Here is a 24,144-nt window from a genome sequence, read left to right as displayed (position 1 = left end):
ACCACTTTAAAAATACCATAATCAATACTTACACCATCAAATTCTATTAGAAATTCAGTTTTTAGACGTCTACTAGCATCATGTTCTCCTTCTCTTCTTTCACACAGAAGGCTATCAACTTCATCTAAAGGAAATACAAGGATAAGACTTTAATTAAAAGCCAAGCTATAGGAGTCATATGAGATTAATCTAGTTTACTACTTAAGTTATTAATATCCTGGGTCCTACTCAATTCATTAGTGTTTAACTTTGCACTTCTTTAAAACTTTTTCCTTCTGAATAATCTTTCCTATCATACCTCTCAAATTTGGAAAGGGGAATTTCATAAATACTCAACTAACTTAGTTATAAAACATGTTCTTACCTATAAAAATTATAGAAGGCTGAAGTTCTCGAGCCACGGCAAAAAGAGCTCTCACTAATTTCTCTCCTTCTCCCACCTGAAACAAGGCATTATACATTGTAATACACATAAAATGCAACATTATTACAGCTGCTTAAATTTCATGATTAAAAATCTAGAATCTAGGAATTTAATTTCCATTCTTTGCAACAATCAAAGATTTGGTTTAAGGAATTGGTGGGAATTGTCTCTTATAATTAAAAAAATAGACTATTATTTAATACAAGCTGGTAAGTACTTTATTATTATTATTGGTGCTGAAACCTGGATCTGCCCTGGTAAGTACTTTAAAAAATGAAATATATCTCTGTTCTGCTTGACCCTGCATTCCTAAGAATTGAGAATGAAATAGCTATTATGGGTATAACTAGTGAGAAGATGGAATATTAGGGGAGAGAAAGAGATACGGTACATATTTCTTAAGCCCTTAGTTGTAGGATATATTTATAGAACAAGATAAGCTGGAAAGTGCTCTCCTAAACTAAACTTACTTAAATTCATTCTCACCATATCACTGTCAATAAGTATAAAAATATTTCCAGGTAGCCCAAGAGGTCTATGAACACCCCTTGAAATATTCCAGGGGCTGAGACACTACTAAAACCATTCTATGCACTAAAAGCATCCAATGAAGGGTCATGTGGTTTGGAGTAATCTACTGTAAAAACTCCTCCACCCTCTAGGTGGCATCTATTTTTTTAATTGAAAATTTCATTAAAGAACAAAAAAAAGAATGGCCTCAGATTTAGAATCATGAAAACAAATAATCACAGAGCTACAAGGAACTGCAGGATATGACCTCTTACAACATCAACACTTCATAAGTGAAGTGAGGCCTAAAAGTGGTATTTTCTTAAGGCCAGCTTAGTACACAAAAGTTAGGCTGGAATTCCTCTCCCCTAACTTCCAAGACAGTGTTTTCCAGTATATAATGTTGGGTACACTTATTTGGTAACAATTTTATTTATAAAACTTCACACAGAAAGTAAAATTTAACCAAGAGGTATAATTTTACAGTTACTTTAAATTATTTTACAAAAATGAGAACCCTGCCAATACCTGATCTTGAACTTCTAGTCTTCAAAACTGTAAGACAATAAATTTCTGTTGTTTAAGCCAGCCAGTTTTTGGTACTTTGTTACACAGCCCCAGCAAACTAAAACAGCACTGACAGCACAATTCTAACTTTAAAAGAGCCTAACTTTCTATTTTGAAGAGTGATTGATTTTCATATCTAAATATAGATATAAAACTCAAAAATATTCTTTGTGTAATGTTATTAGCATTTATACTTAGTAACATTTACACAGTAACATAAAACATGACAATATTAGAAAAAGAACACTCACATATTTTGAAGTTAAACTTGCAGCACTTATATTAAAGAAGGTTGCATTGGATTCTGCAGCTACTGCTTTGGCCTTAAAAATCACAAGGGCAAATATTACATTAGTTCAGTATCTTCCTTTAAAAAGATAACCACATTTGATCAATTTTTTTTAAAGATTTATTTATTTATTTGACAGAGAAAGAGAGCAAGCGAGCTCAGCAGTGGGAAAGGGTTCAGAAGCAGGCTCCCCACTGAGCAGGGAGAGCCCGACACGGGGCCCGATCCCAGGACCCCAGGATCACGACCTGAGCTGAAGGCAGACGCTCAACCGACTGAGCCACCCAGGCGTCCCACTTTTGATCAATTTAAACACTAGCAAAGATTTTCCAAAAATATAAAGTATGACACAGTTCCTGACATGTGGCAATCAGTGTGTTTCCTTCTCAGCAAAGAGAAAAAGGTCTAGGAAGAGCTTTGCTTCTTTCTATTCACTTTATTTTTTCTAAGGGGGAATAGATAAGGAGAGGTTAAAAAAAGGGAGTTACTCTCTTTTAATTATAGAAAGATAACTCGTTTGGAGAGAGAGAAACAGCTAAAGACTTTTCTTCTTTACTTTTCCCCTCTAGAAGAGCTATGCAGGAGAAAGAGGTATCCAGATCCCAGTAAAAACTTGGGTAAAAGGATATTGAAAAAAAATCTGTTATATGTCAATTATACGTCAATAAAAAAGGAAAGAAAAAAAGTATATTATGTGATTATTTAAATAAAGCTATTAAGATAGTAAAAACAACAACAACAACAAAAACAAGTGTTAGAAAGATACCCCATATAGTAAGGTAAGCTCTTCTGAGGTAAAAATATTATTTAACTTGGGTAAATAATGAAAAATACACTGTTAAATTTAACCAGCCCAAAACATACTACTGAAGATAACATATTTGGTTTTCCATCTATTTCATCATTGAAAACATGTTTTAAAACTTAAGTGTATTATAGCAAAAAGCAAATCATAAAAATAATCAACTCAGGGACAATGTAAAGTTTCTTTTTTTATATTACTATTTTTCATAGTAAAATTATTTTCATATTCCTATTTCTAATTATCTAAACATTCAATGGGCGCCTGGGTGGCTCAGTCAGTTAAGCATCTGCCTTCAACTTGGGTCATGATCCCCGGGTTCTGGGATAGAGTTCTGCGTTGGGCTCCCTGCTCAGAGGGGAGTTGGCTTCTCCCTCTCCTGCCTCTCCTGCCTCCCCACTTGTGCTTGCTCTCCGTCTCAAATAAATAAAATCTTTTATTTTTTATTTTTTAAATTTTTTAAAAGACTTTATTTATTTATTATAGAGATGAGAGAGAGAGAGAGAGAGCATGAGCAGGGGAGAGGGGCAGAGGGAGAAGCAGGCTCCCCGCTGAGCAGGGAGCCCAATGTGGGCCTTGATCCCAGCACCCTGGGATTATGACCTGAGCTGAAGGCAGATGCCCAACCGACTGAGCCACCCAGGCATCCTCAAATAAATAAAATCTTTTTTTTTTTTTTTTTAAGATTTTTATTTGTTTATTTGACCGAGAGACGAGAGAGGGAACACAAGCAGGGGGAGTGGGAGAGGGAGAAGCAGGCTTCCCGCTGAGCAGAGAGCCCGATGCGGGGCTCGATCCCAGGACCCCGGGATCATGACCTGAGCCGAAGGCAGACGCTTAACAACCGAGCCACCCAGGCGCCCCAAAATCTTTTTTTGTTGTTGAAGATTTTATTTATTTATTTGACAGAGAGAGACACAGTGAGAGAGGGAACACGAGCAGGGGGAGCAGGAGAGGGAGAAGCAGGGTTCCCTCAGAGCAGGGAGCCCGACACAGGGCTCGATCCCAGTACCCTGGGATCATGACCTGAGCTGAAGGCAGACGCTTAACAAATGAGCCACTCAGGCGCCCCATAAATAAAATCTTAAAAAAAAAAAAAAAAAAAGATTATTCAAATTTTAAAGAATTCTTACCAGCATTGTTTTCCCATTTCCAGGTGGACCAAAGAGTAACAATCCTCTGGCAGGAGCTCTAAGTCCTGTGAACAACTAAAAACATATAGTTTAGTTTACCACTATGATTCTGGAGACATTTTTTTCCAGAGATTTTAAGTAGTGTCATCTAAAAGCACCATTCTTCTGTAGCATCCTCCCAAACAGAACTTGTCAGAGCTCTAAAGAGAACATGTAATCAATAAATTGCTGTAGTTATTAAAAACAGAAGAAAAAAATTTTAAAAAATCTCACTGAAAATGAAAGCAAATTAGTTAAACAAGACATACTGAACATAGGTATGCTTCTCTACTTCCTTTGGAAATCTCACCAAAATAATAGTAAATGAATAAAGAAAATATAAATCTTCAAAATAAAAAGAATAAGAAAGGAGACAACAGAAGACACAGTAAATTTTTGTAGAGGGAGAACTAACAAAGTGTGGTAAATTATTTAGTGGATCTGAGGGAGCTAAAACCCAAGCAATGCTTGTGAAGGGATACGTAGGATACAAACAGCAAGCGGATGTGAACAAAAATCCTGCAAAAGCTCCGGACGTGGAGGCATGATGTATCAGAGAAAGCAGCAGGAAGGCAGGCAGCCAAAACACAGAAAGTGGTTGAAAGTTTATATGAGGAATAACTGAACTCATGTGCTGTCCCCTAAACCAAGATCACTCAGGCAAGTACTCCTCTTCCACAAACAAAGGAAGCAGAAGTTTTGTTCTTTAGAGAAATTAAACCAGAGTCTCCAGACTCAGAGACACCAGGCATGGCAGGGAATCAAGAGTGAAGCACGAACTGATAACACTTTGCTTAATAGTGAAGGTGTATGTACTTTTAAGTTGAACCATATGAAATGGCTGATATTCAACTTTTTAAAAATATATTTTTTGAATGGTTTCAGATTTACAGATGATTGAATGGAAAGTACAGAGTTCCCACATAACTCCTTACCTTCAATATTAACATCTTACCTTAGTGTGGTACATTTATTACAATTGATAAACCAATATTGATATTATTAATAGTTTTCATTAGGGTTCACAATTTGTGTCATGTACCCATCATTACAGAATCATACAGAATAGTTTTACTGCCCTAAAGAATCCCCTGTGCTCCATCTATTCATCCCTCCTTCTTCCCCATGTGGGAACCACTAATCTTTTTACTTTCTCCACAGTTTTGCTATTCCAGAATGTCATATAGTTGGGATCGTACAGTATTAGTTCTTGCAGATTGGCTTCTTTAACAACATGCATTTAAGGTTCCTCTGTACATCTCTAAGGCTTGATAGCTCATTTTTTTTTTAGTGCTGAATAGCATTTCAGTATATAGATATACCAAGTTTATCCATTTATCTATTGAAGAGTATCTCGGCTTCCAAGATCGGGAAATTACAAATAAAGTTGCTATAAACATCTGTGTGTAGGTTTTTTTTATATGGGGTTACATTTTTACTCATTTTGGTAAATATTAAGGAGCACAATTGCTGGGTAGCATGGTAAGAGTATGTTTAATTTTTTAAGAAAGTGTCAAACTGTCTTCTAAAGCAGCTGTAGCATATTGCCTTTCCCTCAGTAATTAGTCCCCGTTGCTCCACATCCTCACCAGCATTTGGTGCTGTGTTTTGGATTTTAGCCATTTTAGTAAGTGTGTGGTGGAATCTTACTGTTGTTTAACTTGCAATTCCCTAAAGATAAATGATGCTGAGCATCATTTTTTCAAATGCTTGTCATCTGTGTATCTTCTTTAGTAAGGTATCTGTTCAGATCTTCTGCCCACATTTTAATTGGGTTGTTTTCTTTCTTTCTTTCTTTCTTTTTTTTTTTTTACCATTTAACTTGTTTTGATGTTTCTTCACAAATGGTGAAAAATACTAAAGTACAGGGGCACCTGGGTGGCTCAGTCGTTAAGCGTCTGCCTTCAGCTCAGGTCATGAGCCCAGGGTCCTGGGATCAAGCCCCGCATCGGGCTCCCTGCTCAGCAGGAAGCCTGCTTCTCCCTCTCCCACTCCCCCTGCTTGTGTTCCCTCTCTCGCTGTGCCTCTCTCTGTCAAATAAATAAATAAAATCTTAAAAAAAAATACTAAAGTACAGACAAGGAACAATCATAATGTTGTGGCCAACATTCTAAATATGGGATTATAAATTTAAAACATTTTCTGGTTTAAAAAATAAATCTGGTAGTCAATGCAGCTCTGTGGGGTCTCTGCATCTAGTAGGGCCGGTCTCTGAGTTCCTGACGGTGCTCGCCTTTATCCATTTTTCCAGGTCCTCCGCGCCCGCCTCTTCTTCCTCCCATCTGTTCCATCAAAGGTCCTTGGGGCGCCTGGGTGGCTCAGTCGTTAAGCGTCTGCCTTCGGCTCAGGTCTTGATCCCAGGGTCCTGGGATCAAGCCCCTCAACAGGCTCCCTCCTCTGCGGGAGGCCTGCTTCTCCCTCTCCCACTAGCCCTGCTTGTGTTCCCTCTCTTGCTGTGTCTCTGTCAAATAAATAGATAAAATCTTTAAAAAAAAAAGGTCCAGCGGGCCCACCAAGGCTGCCCTGTCTTCCTCCACCAAAGCCACCTCGGTCTATGCCCCGGCCACCACGGACGCCCCCCGTCTCCACTGCGGCCACCTCTGAACATCCCACAGGGACCACCATGGTCCATGAGGCCGCCTCTTCCGGCCCTGCATGCCACCAGGGCTGCCTCTGCCACGGTCACCGCCAGGGGTGGAATGGGTGATGGAAGCAAGCCTTCATGGTTTGAGGCCTTACACTGGTTGCATTCTGTTCTCCAGGCAAAGTTCTGGTTTCCACACCCCAGACTGGGGCACTGCCAGTCTCCAGCTCGGTGCTGGACGTTTCCTCCTCCAGATGGGTTCCCTGGGGAACCCCAGGGCCCCCTTGGGGGAAAGCTACCTCTGTCTCCTCCACAGCCTCCCATGCAACCCGTGTGGCCCCCAGGACCTCCTGGGCCCCCTGGACCTCCACGAAGTGGTGGCAGCATCCCTCTGCCCTCACGGAGGCATACCACCCCGCATGCTGTTCATCAGAGGCTTCTTCCGAGCAAGAGAAACCTTAAGTTTACTCTCTTGAAAATCTTTTCCATCAAACCACTCCACAGCAGCCTTGGCAGTTGGTGGGTCTTCATAGGACACTGTAGCATCACCTTTGGGCTTTCCTGTTTCCTTGTCCAAGTAGATATGGATCATGGATTGTCTGGTTCTCTTCTTCATCTTAACAACTCCACACTGCTTAAAGAAGTCTGCCAGATCATCTAGAGTTACATTGTCATTTAAGCCTTGCATATAAATTGCACTGTTGTCAGAGTCTTCATCTGGATCTACAAGTGGGCCCAGACCAAGATCTGGTCCTTTGTCCATGGGTCCACCAGGCTTACTGAAGCCACCTCGCTCTCCAGTGCCCATTCTACCTCATCCTCCTCCCTGCCCACCTCTGCTCATGCCTCCATGATCAACCCCCCTCTTCCCCTGCCCTGGTTATCAGGGCCACTCATGCTCCGGTTCTCTCCTGGTCTGGAAAATCCTCCAGACTCCTGCCCATACACACCCATGCTACTGGGGTGGTCCTGTCGGAATGAACTCTGCTGCCCATAGCTGCTGCTGTGTTGGCTATACTGACGTGGAGCCTGGCTGTAGGATCCAGTTTGGGGGGGATAACTAGTGGGCGGCTGCTGCCCATAGCTGCTTTGTTGACCATAGCTACTCTGTTGTCCATAGCTGCTCGGCTGCCCATAGGTGTTCTGCTGAGAGTAACTGCTCTGATCCTAACTAGTCGGCTGCGTAGGGGAGTAGCTGGTAGGAGGATAAGATGGTGGTGCTGTGACTGGCTGCATGGGGTAGCTCCCAGGTACCTGGGGATAACTGTAGTTACTCTGTCCATATCCTAGGCTGGGCTGGTTGTAACCCTCCGTGCTAGACTGAGGTTGACTAGTCTCAGAGGGTTTGCTACCATCCTGTGGTCTTGCAGGTGCGGTGGCTGCTGGCGGCTGCCCATAGGCTGGGTAAGCAGGCTGAGGGCCATAAGCAGACTGAGCTGCATAGGAGTCCTAGGTGGTAGTGACCGTAGCAGTGGTGGTATCGTGAGCACCAGTGCCGTCCCCCTGGACAGGCTGACTGTATGCCTGGGGAGCAGCTGGAGTAGTATAACCAGCGGGAGGCTGTCCATAAGAAGTTGCATAGGTGGTCTGCCCACAGGTCACAGTGGTCTGAGCCTGGGTATAGCTGACATCAGTGGGCTGTCCATAGGTGCCGTAACTTTGATGCCCATATGCCTGGGTGGTCTGTGCATATCCTTGAGTGGGCTGGGCAGTGTACGCACTGTAGCCCGGCTGGGCTGCCGCTTGGCTGTAGGTACTGTAATCCGTGGACGCCATTTTCTCTCCTTCCTTCTCGTTCTGTCAACGTGTCCCCCTCGGGTCATTTGATTTCTTATTCAGTTTTTAAAAGTACTCTGTATAGTTTTGGATACTAGTCCTTTATCAAATAATGTTTTACAAAGATTTCCTCCTTGTCTGTGGCTTGTCTTCTCATTCTCTTAACAATGTCTTTCACAGAAAAGTTTTTAATTTTCATGAAGTTCAACTTAACAATTTTTTCTTTCAAGGATCATGTTTTTGGTGGTGTATCTAATAAGCCATCCTCACACCAAAGATCACCTAGACTTTCTCCTATGCTATCTTGCAGGAGTTTTTTTTTTTTTATTGCCTTCAGATTTTTTTTTAAATTTTTATTGTTATGTTAATCACCATATCACATCATTAGTTTTTGATGTAGTGTTCCATGATTCATTGTTTGTGTATAACACCCAGTGCTCCATGCAGAACGTGCCCTCTTTAATACCCATTACCAGGATAACCCATTCTCCCACCCCCCTCCCCTCTAGAACCCTCAGTTTGTTTTTCAGAGTCTATCATCTCTCATGGTTCGTCTCCCCCTCCGATTTCCCCCCTTCATTCTTCCCCTCCTGCTATCTTCTTCTTTTTTTTTCTTAACATATAATGTATTATTTGTTTCAGAGGTACAGATCTGTGATTCAACAGTCTTGCATGATTCACAATGCTCACCATAGCACATACCCTCCCCAGTGTCTATCACCCAGCCATCCCATCCCTCCCCCCCAACCCCCACTCCAGCAACCCTCAGTTTGTTTCCTGAGGTTAAGAATTCCTCATATCAGTGAGATCATATGATACATGTCTTTCTCTGATTGACTTATTTCGCTCAGCATAATACCCTCCAGTTCCATCCACGACGTTGCAAATGGCAAGATCTCATTCCTTTTGATGGCTGCATAATATTCCATTGTACATATATACCACCTCTTCTTTATCCATTCATCTGTCGATGGACATCTTGGCTCTTTCCACAGTTTGGCTATTGTGGACATTGCTGCTATAAACATCGGGATGCACGTACCCCTTCGGATCCCTACCTTTGTATCTTTGGGGTAAATACCCAGTAGTGCAATTGCTGGATCATATGCTAGCTCTATCTTCAACTTTTTGAGGAACGTCCATACTGTTTTCCAGAGTGGTTGCACCAGCTTGCATTCCCACCAACAGTGTAGGAGGGGTCCCCTTTCTCCGCGTCCCCGCCCACATCTGTCGTTTCCTGACTTGTTAATTTTAGCCATTCTGACTGGTGTGAGGTGGTATCTCATTGAGGTTTTGATTTGGATTACCCTGATGCCGAGTGATGTTGAGCACTTTTTCATGTGTCTGTTGGCCATTTGGAGGTCTTCTTTGGAAAAATGTCTGTTCATGTCTTCTGCCCATTTCTTGATTGGATTATTTGTTCTTTGGGTGTTGAGTTTGACAAGCTCTTTATAGATTTTGGACACTAGCCCTTTATCTGATATGTCATTTGCAAATATTTTCTCCCATTCTGTCGGTTGTCTTTTGGTTTTGTTGACTCTTTTGCTGTGCAAAAGCTTTTTTTTTTTTTTAAGATTTTATTTATTTATTTGACAGAGAGAGACACAGTGAGAGAGGGAACACAAGCAGGGGAAGCAGGAGAGGGAGAAGAAGGCCTCCCGCCGAGCAGGGAGCCTGAAGCGGGGCTCGATCCCAGGACCCCGGGATCACGACCTGAGCCGAAGGCAGACGCTCAACGACTGAGCCACCCAGGGGCCCCGTGCAAAAGCTTTTTATCTTGATGAAGTCCCAATAGTTCATTTTTACCCTTGCTTCCCTTGCCTTTGGCGATGTTTCTAAGAAAAAGTTGCTGCGGCTGAGGTCGAAGAGGTTGCTGCCTGTGTTCTCCTTTAGGATTTTGATGGACTCCTGTCTCACATTGAGGTCTTTCAACCATTTGGAGTCTATTTTTGTGTGTGATGTAAGGAAATGGTCCAGTTTCATTCTTCTGCATGTGACTGTCCAATTTTCCCAACACCGTTTGTTGAAGAGACTGTCTTTTTCCCATCGGACATTCCTTCCTGCTTTGTCAAAGATAAGTAGACCGTAAAGTTGAGGGTCCATTTCTGGGCTCTCTATTCTGTTCCATTGATCTATGTGTCTGTTTTTATGCCAGTACCATACTGTCTTGATGATGACAGCTTTGTAATAGAGCTGGAAGTCCAGAATTGTGATGCCGCCGGCTTTGCTTTGCTTTGCTTTGCTTTTTCAACATTCCTCTGGCTATTCGGGGTCTTTTCTGGTTCCATACAAATTTTAGGATTATTTGTTCCATTTCTTTGAAAAAAGTGGATGGTATTTTGATGGGGATTGCATTGAATGTGTAGATTGCTCTAGGTAGCATTGACATCTTCACAATATTTGTTCTTCCAATCCATGAGCACGGAACGTTTTTCCATTTCTTTGTGTCTTCCTCAATTTCTTTCATGAGTATTTTATAGTTTTTTGAGTACAGATTCTTTGCCTATTTGGTTAGATTTATTCCCAGGTATCTTATGGTTTTGGGTACAATTGTAAATGGGATCGACTCCTTAATTTCTCTTTCTTCTGTCTTGTTGTTGGTGTATAGGAATGCCACTGACTTCTGTGCATTGATTTTATATCCTGCCACTTTACTGAACTCCTGTATGAGTTCTAGCAGTTTTGGGGTGGAGTCTTTTGGGTTTTCCACATAAAGGATCATAACATCTGCAAAGAGTGAGAGTTTGACTTCCTCTTTGCCGATGTGGATGCCTTTGATTTCTTTATGTTGTCTGATTGCTGTGGCTAGGACTTCTAATACTATGTTGAATAGCAGTGGTGATAGTGGACATCCCTGCCACGTTCCTGACCTTAGGGGGAAAGCTCTCAGTTTTTCCCCATTGAGAATGATATTCGCTATAGGTTTTTCATGGATGGCTTTTATGACATTGAGGTATGTACCCTCGATCCCTATACTCTGAACAGTTTTGATCAAGAAAGGATGCTGTACTTTGTCAAATGCTTTTTCTGCATCTATTGAGAGGATCATGATTCTTGTTCTTTCTTTTGTTAATGTATTGTATCATGTTGATTGATTTGCGGATGTTGAACCAACCTTGCAGCCCAGGGATAAATCCCACTTGGTCGTGGTGAATAATCCTTTTAATGTACTACTGTTGGATCCTATTGGCTAGTATTTTGGTGAGAATTTTTGCATTCCTGTTCATCAAGGATATTGGTCTGTAATTCTTTTTGATGGGGTCTTTGTCTGGTTTGGGGATCAAGGTAATGGTGGCCTCATAAAACGAGTTTGGAAGTTTTCCTTCCATTTCTATTTTTTGGAACAGTTTCAAAAGAGTAAGCATTAATTCTTCTTTATTTATTTTTATTTATTTTTTTTTTTTAAAGATTTTATTTATTTGACAGAGAGAGCACAAGCAGAGGGAGAGAGAGGGAGAAGCAGGTTCCCTGCTGAGCAAGGAGCCCGATGTGGGACTCGATCCCAGGACCCTGGGATCATGACCTGGGCCGAAGGCAGCCGCTTAACCGACTGAGCCACCCAGGCGTCCCATTAATTCTTCTTTAAATGTTTGGTAGAATTCCCCTGGGAAGCCATCTGGCCCTGGGCTTTTGTTTGTTGCGAGATTTTTGATGACTGCTTCAATTTCCTTAGTAGTTATAGGTCTGTTCAGGTTTTCTATTTCTTCCTGGTTCAGTTTTGGTAGTTGATACATCTCTAGGAATGCATCCATTTCTTCCAGGTTATCTAATTTGCTGGCATAGAGTTGCTCATAATATGTTCTTATAATTGTTTGTATTTCTTTGGTGTTGGTTGTGATCTCTCCTCTTTCATTCATGATTTTGTTGATTTGGGTCATTTCTCTTTTCTTTTTGATAAGTCTGCCCAGGGGTTTATCAATCTTGTTAATTCTTTCAAAGAATTAGTTTCATTGATCTAGTTCTACTGTTCTTTTGGTTTCTATTTCATTGATTTCTGCTCTGATCTTTATTATTTCTCTTCTCCTGCTGGGTTTAGGCTTTATTTGCTGTTCTCTCTCCAGCTCCTTTAGGTGTAGGGTTAGGTTGTGTACTTGAGACCTTTCTTGTTTCTTGAGAAAGGCTTGTATTGCTATATACTTGCCTCTTAGGACTGCTTTTGCTACATCCCAAAGGTTTTGAACAGTTGTGTTTTCATTTTCATTGGTTTCCATGAATTTTTTTAATTCTTCTTTAATTTCCTGGTTGACCCATTCATTCTTTAATAGGATGCTCTTTAGCCTCCATGTATTTGAGTTCTTTCCGACTTTCCTCTTGTGATTGAGTTCTAGTTTCAAAGCATTGTGGTCTGAAAATAGGCAAGGAATGATCCCAATCTTTTGGTACCAGTTGAGACCTGATTTATGACCTAGGATGTGATCTGTTCTGGAGAATGTTCCATGGGCACTAGAGAAGAATGTGTATTCTGTTGCTTTGGGATGGAATGTTCTGAATATGTCTGTGAAGTCCATTTGGTCTAGTGTGTCATTTAAAGTCTTTATTTCCTTGTTGATCTTTTGCTTAGATGATCAGTCCATTTCAGTGTGGGGGGTGTTAATGTCCCCCACTATTGTTGTATTGTTGTCAATGTGTTTCTTTGCTTTTGTTATTAATTGCCTTATATAATTGGCTGCCCCCATGTTAGGGGCATAGATATTTACAATTGTTAGATCTTTTTGTTGGATAGACCCTTTAAGTATGATATAGTGTCCTTCCTCATCTCTTACTACAGTCTTTGATTTAAAATCTAATTTGTCTGATATAAGGATTGCCACCCCAGCTTTCTTTTGGTGTCCATTAGCATGGTAAATGGTTTTCCACCCCTTACTTTCAATCTGGGGGTGTCTTTGGGTCTAAAATGAGTCTCTTGCAGACAGCATATCGATGGGTCTTGTTTTTTAATCCAATCTGATAGCCTGTGTCTTTTGATTGGGGCATTTAGCCCATTTCCATTCAGGGTAACTATTGAAAGATAGGAATTTAGTGCCATTGTATTGCCTGTAAGGTGACTGTTACTGTATATTGTCTGTGTTCCTTTCTGGTCTATGTTGTTTTTAGGCTCTCTCTTTGCTTAGAGGACCCCTTTCAAGATTTCTTGTAGGGCTGGTTTCGTATTTGCAAATTCCTTTAGTTTTTGTTTGTCCTGGAAGCTTTTTATCTATCCTTCTATTTTCAATGACAGCCTAGCTGGATAGAGTATTCTTGGCTGCATATTTTTCTCGTTTAGTGCTCTGAATATATCATGCCAGTCCTTTCTGGCCTGCCAGGTCTCTGTAGATAGGTCTGTTGCCAATCTAATGTTTCTACCATTGTATATGTGCTGCCGAAGCGAGCACATGTTTCTACCATTGTAGGTTACATCTCTTCTCCTGAGCTGCTTTCAGGATTTTCTCTTTGTCTCTGAGACTTATAAGTTATACTATTAGATGTTGGGGTGTTGACCTATTTTTATTGATTTTGAGAGGGGTTCTCTGTGCCTCCTGGATTTTGATTCCTGTTTCCTTCCCCAAATTAGGGAAGTTCTCTGCTATAATTTGCTCCATTATACCTTCTGCCCTTCTCTCTTTCTTCTTCTTCTGGGATCCCAATTATTCTAATGTTGTTTCATCTCATGATATTGCTTAGCTCTCGAATTCTGCCCCCGTGATCCAGTAGTTGTTTATCTCTCTTTTTCTCAGCTTCTTTACTTTCCATCATTTGGTCTTCTATATCACTGATTCTTTCTTCTGCCTCATTTATCCTAGGAGTTAGCGCCCCCATTTTTGATTGCACCTCATTAATAGCTTTTTCGATTTCGACTTGGTTAGATTTTAGTTGTTTTAATTCTCCAGAAAGCGTTTCTCTAATAAGTTCCATGCTTTTTTCAAGCCCAGCTAGTATCTTTAAAGTGATGATTCTGAACTCTAGATCTGACATCGTACTAATGTCCGTATTGAGTAGGTCCCTGGCAGTCGGTACTACCTCTTGTTCTTTTTGTTGAGGTGATTTTTTCCGTCTTGTCATTTTGTCCAGAGGAGAATAGAGAGAACAAAATGCTAACAGGGTGACAACGTCCCCAGAAAATATACTCTAAACAAATCAGAAAAGACCTGAAGCCGGGGGAAAAAGGAAGGGAAAGAAAGAAAAAAGAAATAGCAAAAAAAAAAAAAAGAAAAGAAAAAGAGAAAGATAAAAACAAAAAAAACCCGAACAAAACAAAAAAACAGAAGATGATCAAATATGATCAGGCTGGTACATAGATCAGTGCCACACACCAGATTTTGGGGGTATTTTGGTCTGTTGGAAGATAGTGCCTCCCACAATTTTAAAGAAAGAAAAACTTATATATGTACAAAAATAAGGGTTGATATGATGAAGGGATGGAATATGACTGTAAAGATGAAAAGTATAAAAAACTTTTATAAAAGGTATAAGAAGTTGTTTGAAAAAAGAAAAGAGGATTTAAAAAAAAGAAAGAAAGAAAAAAAAAGGGAGAGAATGTGATCAGGCAGGAGAGTAGAACAAAACCATACACTAGAGATTTAGGGTATATTTTGATCTGTTAGAAGAAACAATCTCAAAATTTTAAAGAGAGAACATTATATATATATATAGATATATATATATATATAGATATATAGATATATATATATATATATGCCAAAAATAAGAGTAACTATTATGAAGGGATAGAATATGACTCTAAAAATGAAAAATAAAAATGTTTTTTAAAAAAGGGATGGATAAGATGTTGGTTGAAAAAGGGAGAAAGAAAAATTTAAAAAAAAAAGACGGTTAAAAAAAAAATTAACTTTGAAAGACAAAAGAATCATGGTAAAAAAAGCCACGAATTCTATGTGCAGTATTCCCCTAGCGCTGGAGTTCTGCCGTTCTCATTGATCGGTAAACTTGGTCTTGGCCGGCTGTTCTCGCTGATCTTCTGGGGGAGGGGCCTGTTGCCGTGGTTCCCAAATGTCTTTGCCGGAGGTGGAATTGCCCCGCCCTTGCCCGGTCCAGGCTAAGTAATCTGCTCGGTTTTGCTCTCAGGAGCTTTTGTTCCCTGCAAGCTTTCCGTACAACTTCGGAGGCTGAGAGTGAAAATGGTGGCCTCCCAATCCCCGCCCTGGAGGAGCCGGAGGAGTCGAGAACTCGGGGCCCCCCTCCTCACTGCGCCCCCAGAGAAAAGCCATCAGTCACTCCCGTCTCCCCGGTCTCCGGCCGCACTCCGTGCTCACCCGGCCTGTGACCGAGCATTTCTATCTCGGGCGCCCAACCCCGTGTGGAGTCTCCAAACCCAGCAGATCCCTGCGGTGTGCTCCCATGCCGCTCCTCCCGGGGGAGGAAGGGGAGTCTCCCCGGATCTGCCGCTTGTTGGGTCCCTGCTGGAAGAGCAGTGGCCCGACTGTGCTGCGGATCACGGTTTATGGCAACCCCGAGCTGAGAGCCCGCGCCTCGGCGCCGTCTCTGCAGCTGGCTTCCCTGCTCCGATACCTGGGAGCTCTGCCGCACTCAGGCACCCCCGGTCTTTCTGTGACCCCGAGGGTCCTGAGACCACACTGTCCCACGAGGGTTCCACCCCCCGCTTAGCCACTGGAGCGGCGTCCCTCAGCGGAGCCAACTTCTAAAAGTTCCGATTTTGTGCTCTGCGGCTCTATCACTTGCCAGAAGTGGCCGACGGAGGCCCCTCCCCCGCCGTCTATCCTCCCAAATATTGCCTCGGATTCACTTCTCCGCACGTCCTACCTTCCAGAAAGTGGTCGCTTTTCTGTTCAGAGAGTTTTTGCTATTCTTTTCTTCGATCTCCTGTTGAGTTCGTAGGTGTTCAGAATGTTTTGATCCCTATCCAGCTGAATCCTGAGACCAGATGAAATCCAGGTCTCCTACTCCTCCGCCATCTTGCTCCGCCTTGCAGGAGTTTTATAGTTAGCCTTTTACATTTAGGTCTGTGACTAATTTTGAATTATCTTTTGTGAAAGGTGTGAAGTACATGTCTAGAATTTTTTTGCACATGGATGTCTAGTTGTTCCAGCACCATTTGTGGAAAATACTATCCTTTCTCCATCAGATTGCTTTTGTGCCTTTGTCAATTGCTGGTATTTGTATCTCTGTATTTCTGGGCTCTCTATTATGTTCTATTGATCTATTTGTCTATTCTTTCACCAAAGACACATTTTCCTGACTACTGCAACATTTTTTGGTTTTTAAAAATTTCCAGTTTTATTGAGATATAATTGACATAACATTGTGTCATTTTAACGTGTACAATATGATTTGATACACACATAACTTGCATAATATTCATCACAATAAGGTTAACACAACCTTCACCTCACATAATTACCATTCTGTTGTTCTTGTTGTTATGACGAGAACAAACAAAACAGAAACATAACCATAAAAACAGAGCAAACTGGTGGTTGCCAGAGGGGAAGGAGTTAAGGGGATAAGCAAAATAGGTGAAAGGAATTAAGAGGTACAAGCTTCCAGTTAGAAAATAAATAAGTCATGGGGATGAAAAGTACAGCATGGGATCTAGAGTCAATAATATTGCAATAACATTGTATAGTGACAGATGGTAACTATACTTATCATAGTGAGCATAGCTTAATGTACAGAATTGTCAAATCACTATGTTGCACACCTGAAACTCATATAACATTGTATTTCAACTATACTCTGATTAAAAGAAAAGTCTTCAAACTTAAACTTAATAATTTTATCTTAACTTCTCTTTTCTCCAGTATGATTTCTCTTGATTTTAAATCCCTCTTACACCTTGATATAAAAATTATTTTCTGTTACCTACTTTTCCCTCTAAATGTTAAAAATGGATTGGTTATTAGGAACCTTTATAGTCATTCTCCTCTCCTATTAATAACCAGCCAACATCAGTTACTAATGTCTTTTTCTTTTTAAAAACATCAAATCTGTTATATGAACTAATCATTCTAGCATAGCTCACACATTTCTTTACTGCTAATATCGATTCAGTAATGAATGATGTTAGAGGAAAATGATAATATAAAGCACTTACCTCAGGCCTCAGAGAAGGAAGAATAACAATTTCTTGCAAGGCCTGTTTTGCTAACTCTTGCCCAGCTATATCATCAAATTTAACAGCTGTTCCACTAAGAAATAGAATTTCAGTTAGCTCCACAACAAAATATGCTTCAGTTATTATAATATGAAGTCTAAACTCTATGAAATAAAATTATTTTATGTTAAATGTGAAATTATAATTAAATCAGTAAAACAATGGCTTTCTACATTTACAGTAACTGAAAACCATCATAAAGATTAAATAGGTATATTAAACAAGGTATTATCTATTTTATTCATGATATATTGTATAGATAAATTCAAAACTAAATACTATTAAATAAAACCCTTCAGATGGCAAAACTTACTTGTCCACAATTTCGTTCATTATAAGGTTGGCAAGGTTGCTGTCCACATTCCTAAAATTCTTCAAGTCTTTCTTTTTACGAGCAGCAGTTGTAGGGGTAGAAGGTTTATTTGTTCTATTTGTTTTTGGTGTACTCTTAAAGGACACAAAATTGTAATGTAAAAATACAACCTAACTAACACTTTTCATAAGTGAGTTAACCTTAAGGTTCACAGAATTAAAAGTTCAAAAATAGGGAAAAGGATATAAAAAAGCCAAAACTGTATGTTTACTCCAAGGTAAAATGGTATTCACTATAAAACTACATTTGGCATGAAGTGGGTTTACAGAGGATTCCATCCAGAGAGATTTAGATAACATAAAATAAAAAGGCCCTATGATAATACAGTCATGTAATTTTGATTGTTAGAATTATAACAAAACTATGTTTAATGTTATAAAACACTTACATAACTTTAAACAAATAACAACTTTAAAATTATAAGCATTATATAAAATAGACTAGACAAGAAACTTACTACAAAATACCTAATTAGGTCCAAAGGAAGTTAAAATAAGATTTGCTTTTTAATAGCAAGTTGTCCTTGTAGATTTTAAAAAAAGAAAACTACATTCAACTTTGTAGAAACTTATCAATTCTCCAAGATATTATAAAGTACTTGTAATAATCTTCAGCAAGCATATCATGTTCAAAATCTTCTATTTGCAAAACCACACCAATTAAAGTTACCATCTTCAAATACCTTATGAGTTCCAGCTGCGGGACCAGGTCCCTGTCTCACTCCAGAAACCATGGATAAGCCACTACAGCTAGGTGCTCTGTGGTGGCCTGACAGACCTGTGGATGCAGTCTTCATAACTGTTTTTGAACGAGGCAGTGAATTACTAGCGTGTGTTAAGGGATCTTTTCTTTTTGGAACAGCTCCACTTTCTATCAAGGAAAAAGCAAAATCATCATGGTTAGAAAACTGTGGCTAAACATTATAAAATAAAGATGGATATAATTTGTAAAACTAAGCTAATACTACTTTTTTTTTTTACATTAGCAATATTTCAAAATAAGATTTCAATTAGAAAATCTATTAGAATGTTCATCAGGATTATTACTTGGTGGACAAGATTATGATTATTTAGTTTTTCCTTTTCCTGATGTATATTCTAATTTTCTTATAAGGAATATGTATTTGTAATAAGAAGAAATACTCATTTGCGGGGACAGGAGGAGGATATAAAAAGATTCCCAAATGAAGTTGCCAAATATTCAAGAAACAAAATGCAGTAAATGCATTAGAGTTATGTTGTTACAGAATTGGGGGGCAAAGCAGTGCATTACCTTGGTTCCAAACTTTAAGATTGTAAAATAGTATGAAATTCCAAGTCTGTGTCCACCAAAAGAGTTTCTAGAAATAATCAATTTTTAATTTAAAGGGTATAAAGATGTGGGTTTTAATATGCCAAGTATTCTATGTGCTATATATATGTAAATAAACACATATGAAACATCATCAATTAAGCCTAAAAGGTTACCTGACCTACCTATATTGCACTTCTACATAAATTATAGGCTTTCAAATGTTCAAATCTCACTGCTTCAAATATTTTTATACACTCCATAACAAACATCAGTTTACTAATAACAATGTTTACAGTAAAAACAAATGTTAAATCAGTAAGCAAATTAGAATAGCCTACAGAAAAGACAAAAACCTTATATTTGTATTTGTCATCAAATCCCTTAAGGTGTTTTAAGGAAACTCAAAGGAAGAGAACTTCAGAGTAGAGCAAGGTGATCAAGATTTTTTTTCCATAAATAAATGTAAAGTTCTGAACCATATGTTCAAGGAACTAATGGATAGCAACCTTAAAGGACAAAGCAGGAAAGCAATCTAGAAAAGGGAATAACAATAAGCAAAAGCAAAGACATGAAAAAGAGCAAAATCTGTCTAGGCTGAAGATAAAGATCAGTCATTTCAGAGGAAAAAAAGGAAAGTGGAAAAGAATTTCTTCAGACAGTAAACATACAGTCCTGAGACTGTAAGTGAATAGGAATTTCCACATGGAACTATGAGAATGATAGGAGATTTTTCATTAAAATAACAAAAGTCAGTAGGGTAATGGAGTACGTTCAAAATGCTGTAGGAAGAAAAAAGTGTTAACCTTTATCAATTTTATATCCTGGTAACCTGTCATGTAAGAACGAGGGTATTTTGGACATTAGAAAGACTAAGAAAGTTCACTATCTACAAACTTTCATTGAAAGAACTCCTAAAGTAGGCTTTTGGTTAAAAAGCAAACAGAAAGAAATAAGGAATCTGTGGGAAGGAAAAACAAAAAAGAGAAGCATTATTAGAATATACTATTTGGTTTTGGATACTAAGTCATAATAATGTTAAATTTGATTTTTCAGCGTAACTAAAATAGTGATATTTATGTATCAGGAGATGAAGGGTAATGTTGGCATAAGAATTAAACCTTCTTTCACCTGAATAAGAAAATACATATCAAAAACTGTTCAATCAGTAGTAGCAATATAAGCATAATATCTAGAAATACAGTAGGAAACAAAAGAAAAAATAGCAGGAAGAGTTAGACATTGTATGAGGAGCCGGCCTAGTGGTGAAGGCAGGAAGAGAGAAGGAAGAGATGAGAAGAAGAATACTATTTTTCTTTACAAGCCATTCAGTATTTATTTTTTCATCAACCCTTTAAGGTATAATCTATGAATAATAAATTGCATCCATTTAAAATGTACAATTTGATGAGTTTATAAAGATGTTTTTAAAGATGAAATAGCCACTAAAATCAAGATACGAAATGTTTCCATCATAGCCAAAAGTCTTCTTGTATTCATTTGTGCTCCATCCCTTACTGCCCCTGGCCCTAAGCAATCACTAATCCGCTTTCTAACAATGCAGGAGTCACCTGATTTAGTAATTTCCATTGATCTAGGTTCAAGGTCACTGAAGCTTCCATTTGACATCTCCAATCTGCTGTTGAGGTTATCTAGTAAATTTTATTTCAGCAATTGTACTTTTCAACTTTAGAATTTCCATTCTTTTTATTGTGTAGTTTATGTTATGTGCTAAGATTGCAGGTTTATTAACTGATGCCCTATTTTCTTTTACTTCTTTGAATATATTTATAATAGTTGTTTTGAAGTCTTCGCTACATCAACATCTGGGCCCAATCAAGAATCAGCTTCTAATGACTAATTCTTTTCTTGAATGATGGTCACACTTTCTTATTTCTTTGCCTGTCTAGTAATTTTGAGTTGAAAACTGGACATTGTAGATAACACACTGAAGGAGTAAGTGGACTTTGGCATAACTATTTCCTAAGAGAGATGAAGTAACTCATCCAAGTGAAATATCACAGAATATTCCAGAAGTGGGTAACACTAGTAAAACAGGCCTGAGTAAGCCAGCTCACTGACTAGGGCTCAATGGGTATCAGTTACCAGTACTGCAAAAATTAGCTGTGCAGTCAGTATGCCCCCTCCAAGAAGAAAACAGAATAGAACAGACAGATTACTAGGGATTTAAAGTAAGAGGTTGATTTTTTTAACAGAGGTCCCAGGAAGAGAAAGTTTTGCATTGGCAAAACAAAACCATGGGATCTCATACGTGGAATGAAGTGGAAGAGAAGCAAGATAACAAAGGAAAGGCATACCAGCTCTTCAGGACTAGGAAATTTTTGCTATTTACCTTGCTAGGATCATTAAGATTTCAACTTTACATCTTGGAAATTAAATTATTTACATATGGTGCATTATTACTTTTTTTTTTTAAAGATTTTATTTATTTATTTGACAGACACAGGGAGGGAGGGAACACAAGCAGGGTGAGCGGGAGAGGGAGAAGCAGGCTTCCCGCTGAGCAGGGAGCCCGATGCAGGGCTCGATCCCAGGACCCTGGGATCATGACCTGAGCCGAAGGCAGATGCTTAATGACTGAGCCAGCCAGGCGCCCCTATTAATTTTTTTAAAGTTCCTTATGCAAATGTCAGCTCCTCACATCTGTGCTAAGAGAAATAGGCAAAATATTTATTGCTATATTTACTTCTATACTAGAAATGGTGTTTTAAATCATGTACAGGAAGGAATGGGAAAAGGAATATAGTCAATGACATGGGGCTCTGTACTGGAAGACCAAACCAAAGAACTTCTTAAGAAGTAAAGCCAGAGGGAAAGGTTTCAGGACCTATTGTCTCCAGTCCATAGAAATCCACTTACCATAATTCTACTCTACTGAAGTCTTGAAAATTTTTTATTACATATGAATAAAGAAGGCAGGTATCTTAATCTAAACTAAGGTTTTTCGGGGCACCTGGGTGGCTCAGTCGTTAAGCGTCTGCCTTCGGCTCAGGTCATGATCCCAGGGTCCTGGGATCGAGCCCTACATCGGGCTCCCTGCTCGGCGGGAAGCCTGCTTCTCCCTCTCCCACTCCCCCTGCTTGTATTCCCTCTCTTGCTGTCTCTCTCTGTCAAATAAATAAATAAAATATTAAAAAAAATAAACTAAGGTTTTTCTTATTGAACAAAGCAAAAACTGAACAAAGCAATATTTACTTTAATAAAATTTAAGCCCTGAACATGAAACTAAGGTTGAAAAAATCATAAATAAAACTAGCCAAGATGTCAGAGAACTTAGTAAATGAAGATTCCTGCCCCCAACCCAAACAAAACAAAAAAAGCATGTAATCTTCTGTAAGAGTTGATACCCAAAAGTTCATGGAAAACAAATTTAACCCACAGTAAATTAATAGTATTCTAATGTGTACTCAGCAGCACATATACTAAAATAGTATTCTAAAGTTTCTCTTATGTGAACTCAGCTTCAAATTTTTCCTAACAGGTACTATGATAAAACAATCATTTGTAGTATATATGAAAATTGCTGTGCAATTAAAATTGATATATAACAAGGAGAAATTAAAATTTCTGCCTTGGGATGCCTGGGTGGCTCAGTTGGTTAAGTGTCTGCCTTCGGCTCAGGTCGTGATCCCAGGGTCCTGGGATCGAGCCCCGCATTGGGCTCCCTGCTCAGCGGGGAGCCTGCTTCTCCCTCTCCCTCTGTCCACTGCTGCCCCTGCTTGTTTTCTCCCTCTCTCTCTCTGTCAAATAAATAAAATCAAATAAATTAAAAAAAAACTGCCCTAAAAAAACACTACTTCATAAAAACTTGGTACAGGTATGCATGAAAAAAATACAAATGCTGAAAATACAACAGAAACAAAAGAATATGTTAATAATTTAGAAAAATGAACCTTTATATTTTATAATCCCAAAAATGGGAGGTTGCAAAATAAGCAAATAAAGCATGTTGAGAATGGTTTTATCTGTTATATATTTATACACCATGAATGATAGGGACACTGTATTTTCCACATAGCCCTGTGAAAACAAAAGCCAACCAAATCCACCCTTATAAAATCAAATCAACATTATCCGGTTACGCAGGACTCTACTCTGCATGCAAGCTTTATTATTTTACATGTTAGTTAACCTAAACCCACCTGACTGAAGATGTCCGTTGCGGCATGTCAAGTTAGTACTGTCATTATAGACATCCGTTTGTGACTTGGAAAATTGCAAAACTGGTTGCAGCTTCTCTATGCAACAGAGGGGGGTAGAAAAGAACAAAATAAACAAAAAGAAAAAATACGCAATGGAAAAATAAGATGTCCATGTGAAAATAAAAAATAATTCAAGGTGTTAGAAGATGAAGGGTTTTGGTATTTATGTAAAATTTTCCTAAAAATATAGTTAGTAAAAACTCAGACGTTAAAATAGCAACAGAAATTCACAACTGATTGGCTATGTTCAAAATATGCTTTATTCAGGTTTGGTAACCTGAGGCAGTTTCATATCACTACTATCACCAGCAAGTATTTTCTGAGTATCTAACATATCCATATCATTATGTAGGGCGAACAGCATGGAGACAAAAAAATGCATACGGTTTTTATCATCCAGATGCTTATTAAATATGGTTGGCCACTTACAACACAAATATATTTTTTTAAAAAGATTGTATAGCACAAAAGAAAGACAGTTAAAAAGGCTTTATAGAAAAAGTGGGCTGTTGAGTTGGCTAGGATTTGAAAAGATAAAAAAAAAGGACATTTCAGGAAAGGAAAACAGCACTTAAAAAATGACAAAGAGGGATGGGTGCCTGGGTGGCTCAGTCGGTTAAGCGACTGCCTTCGGCTCAGGTCATGATCCCAGGGTCCTGGGATCGAGTCCCACATCGGGCTCCCTGCTCTGCGGGGAGCCTGCTTCTCCCTCTCCCACTCCCCCTGCTTGTGTTCCCTCTCTCGCTGTGTCTCTCTGTCAAATAAATAATAAAAATAAAATCTTTAAAAAAAAAAGACACAGAGGCAAACTATGAAGAATGTCTAAGAAATGCCATATTCAGCTACATGTTAATGTATGTCAGGCAAAAAATAAAGGCAACAGAGCAAAGGGGACTTAGCATGCTGCAGAACAGTACCATTTATTTAAATACACACATGTGCACGCTTGTATACATGAAGGTTATCCCTAAAAAGGACCAGAGAAAGATAGCAGCTGCCTCTGGGGAGGGGAAATGAGTGGCTGG

General features: G+C 39.1%; 1 protein-coding gene and 1 pseudogene across 5 annotated transcripts in view; both read right to left on the bottom strand.

Annotated features, from left to right (window-relative positions):
* Window positions 1-24,144, bottom strand: part of SPAST (spastin) — a 61,415-nt gene that overhangs the window by 15,672 nt on the left and 21,599 nt on the right. For 3 of the 5 annotated variants that reach the window (XM_045884358.3, XM_045884356.3, XM_045884357.3), the window contains exons 4-11: window positions 23,060-23,155; window positions 18,289-18,476; window positions 17,547-17,680; window positions 17,174-17,267; window positions 3,726-3,800; window positions 1,753-1,824; window positions 365-440; window positions 33-124 (exon numbers count right to left, since the gene is read on the bottom strand). In XM_045884358.3, the coding sequence (XP_045740314.1) occupies window positions 33-124; window positions 365-440; window positions 1,753-1,824; window positions 3,726-3,800; window positions 17,174-17,267; window positions 17,547-17,680; window positions 18,289-18,476; window positions 23,060-23,155 (827 nt within the window). The remainder of the gene's footprint in view (window positions 1-32; window positions 125-364; window positions 441-1,752; window positions 1,825-3,725; window positions 3,801-17,173; window positions 17,268-17,546; window positions 17,681-18,288; window positions 18,477-23,059; window positions 23,156-24,144) is intronic. The other 2 variants (XM_045884359.3, XM_045884360.3) reach the window with 1 other exon arrangement.
* On the bottom strand, window positions 6,209-8,601 carry LOC123850962 (RNA-binding protein EWS-like; annotated as a pseudogene).

The sequence above is a fragment of the Mirounga angustirostris genome, unplaced genomic scaffold, assembly GCF_029215605.1.
Source record: "Mirounga angustirostris isolate CCGP_5_RB_7025 unplaced genomic scaffold, mMirAng1.0.hap1 SCAF_10, whole genome shotgun sequence".
Lineage (NCBI taxonomy): Eukaryota > Metazoa > Chordata > Mammalia > Carnivora > Phocidae > Mirounga > Mirounga angustirostris.
The sequence above is the reverse complement of the archived record's forward strand: the minus strand, read 5'-3'. Positions and strand labels throughout refer to the sequence as shown.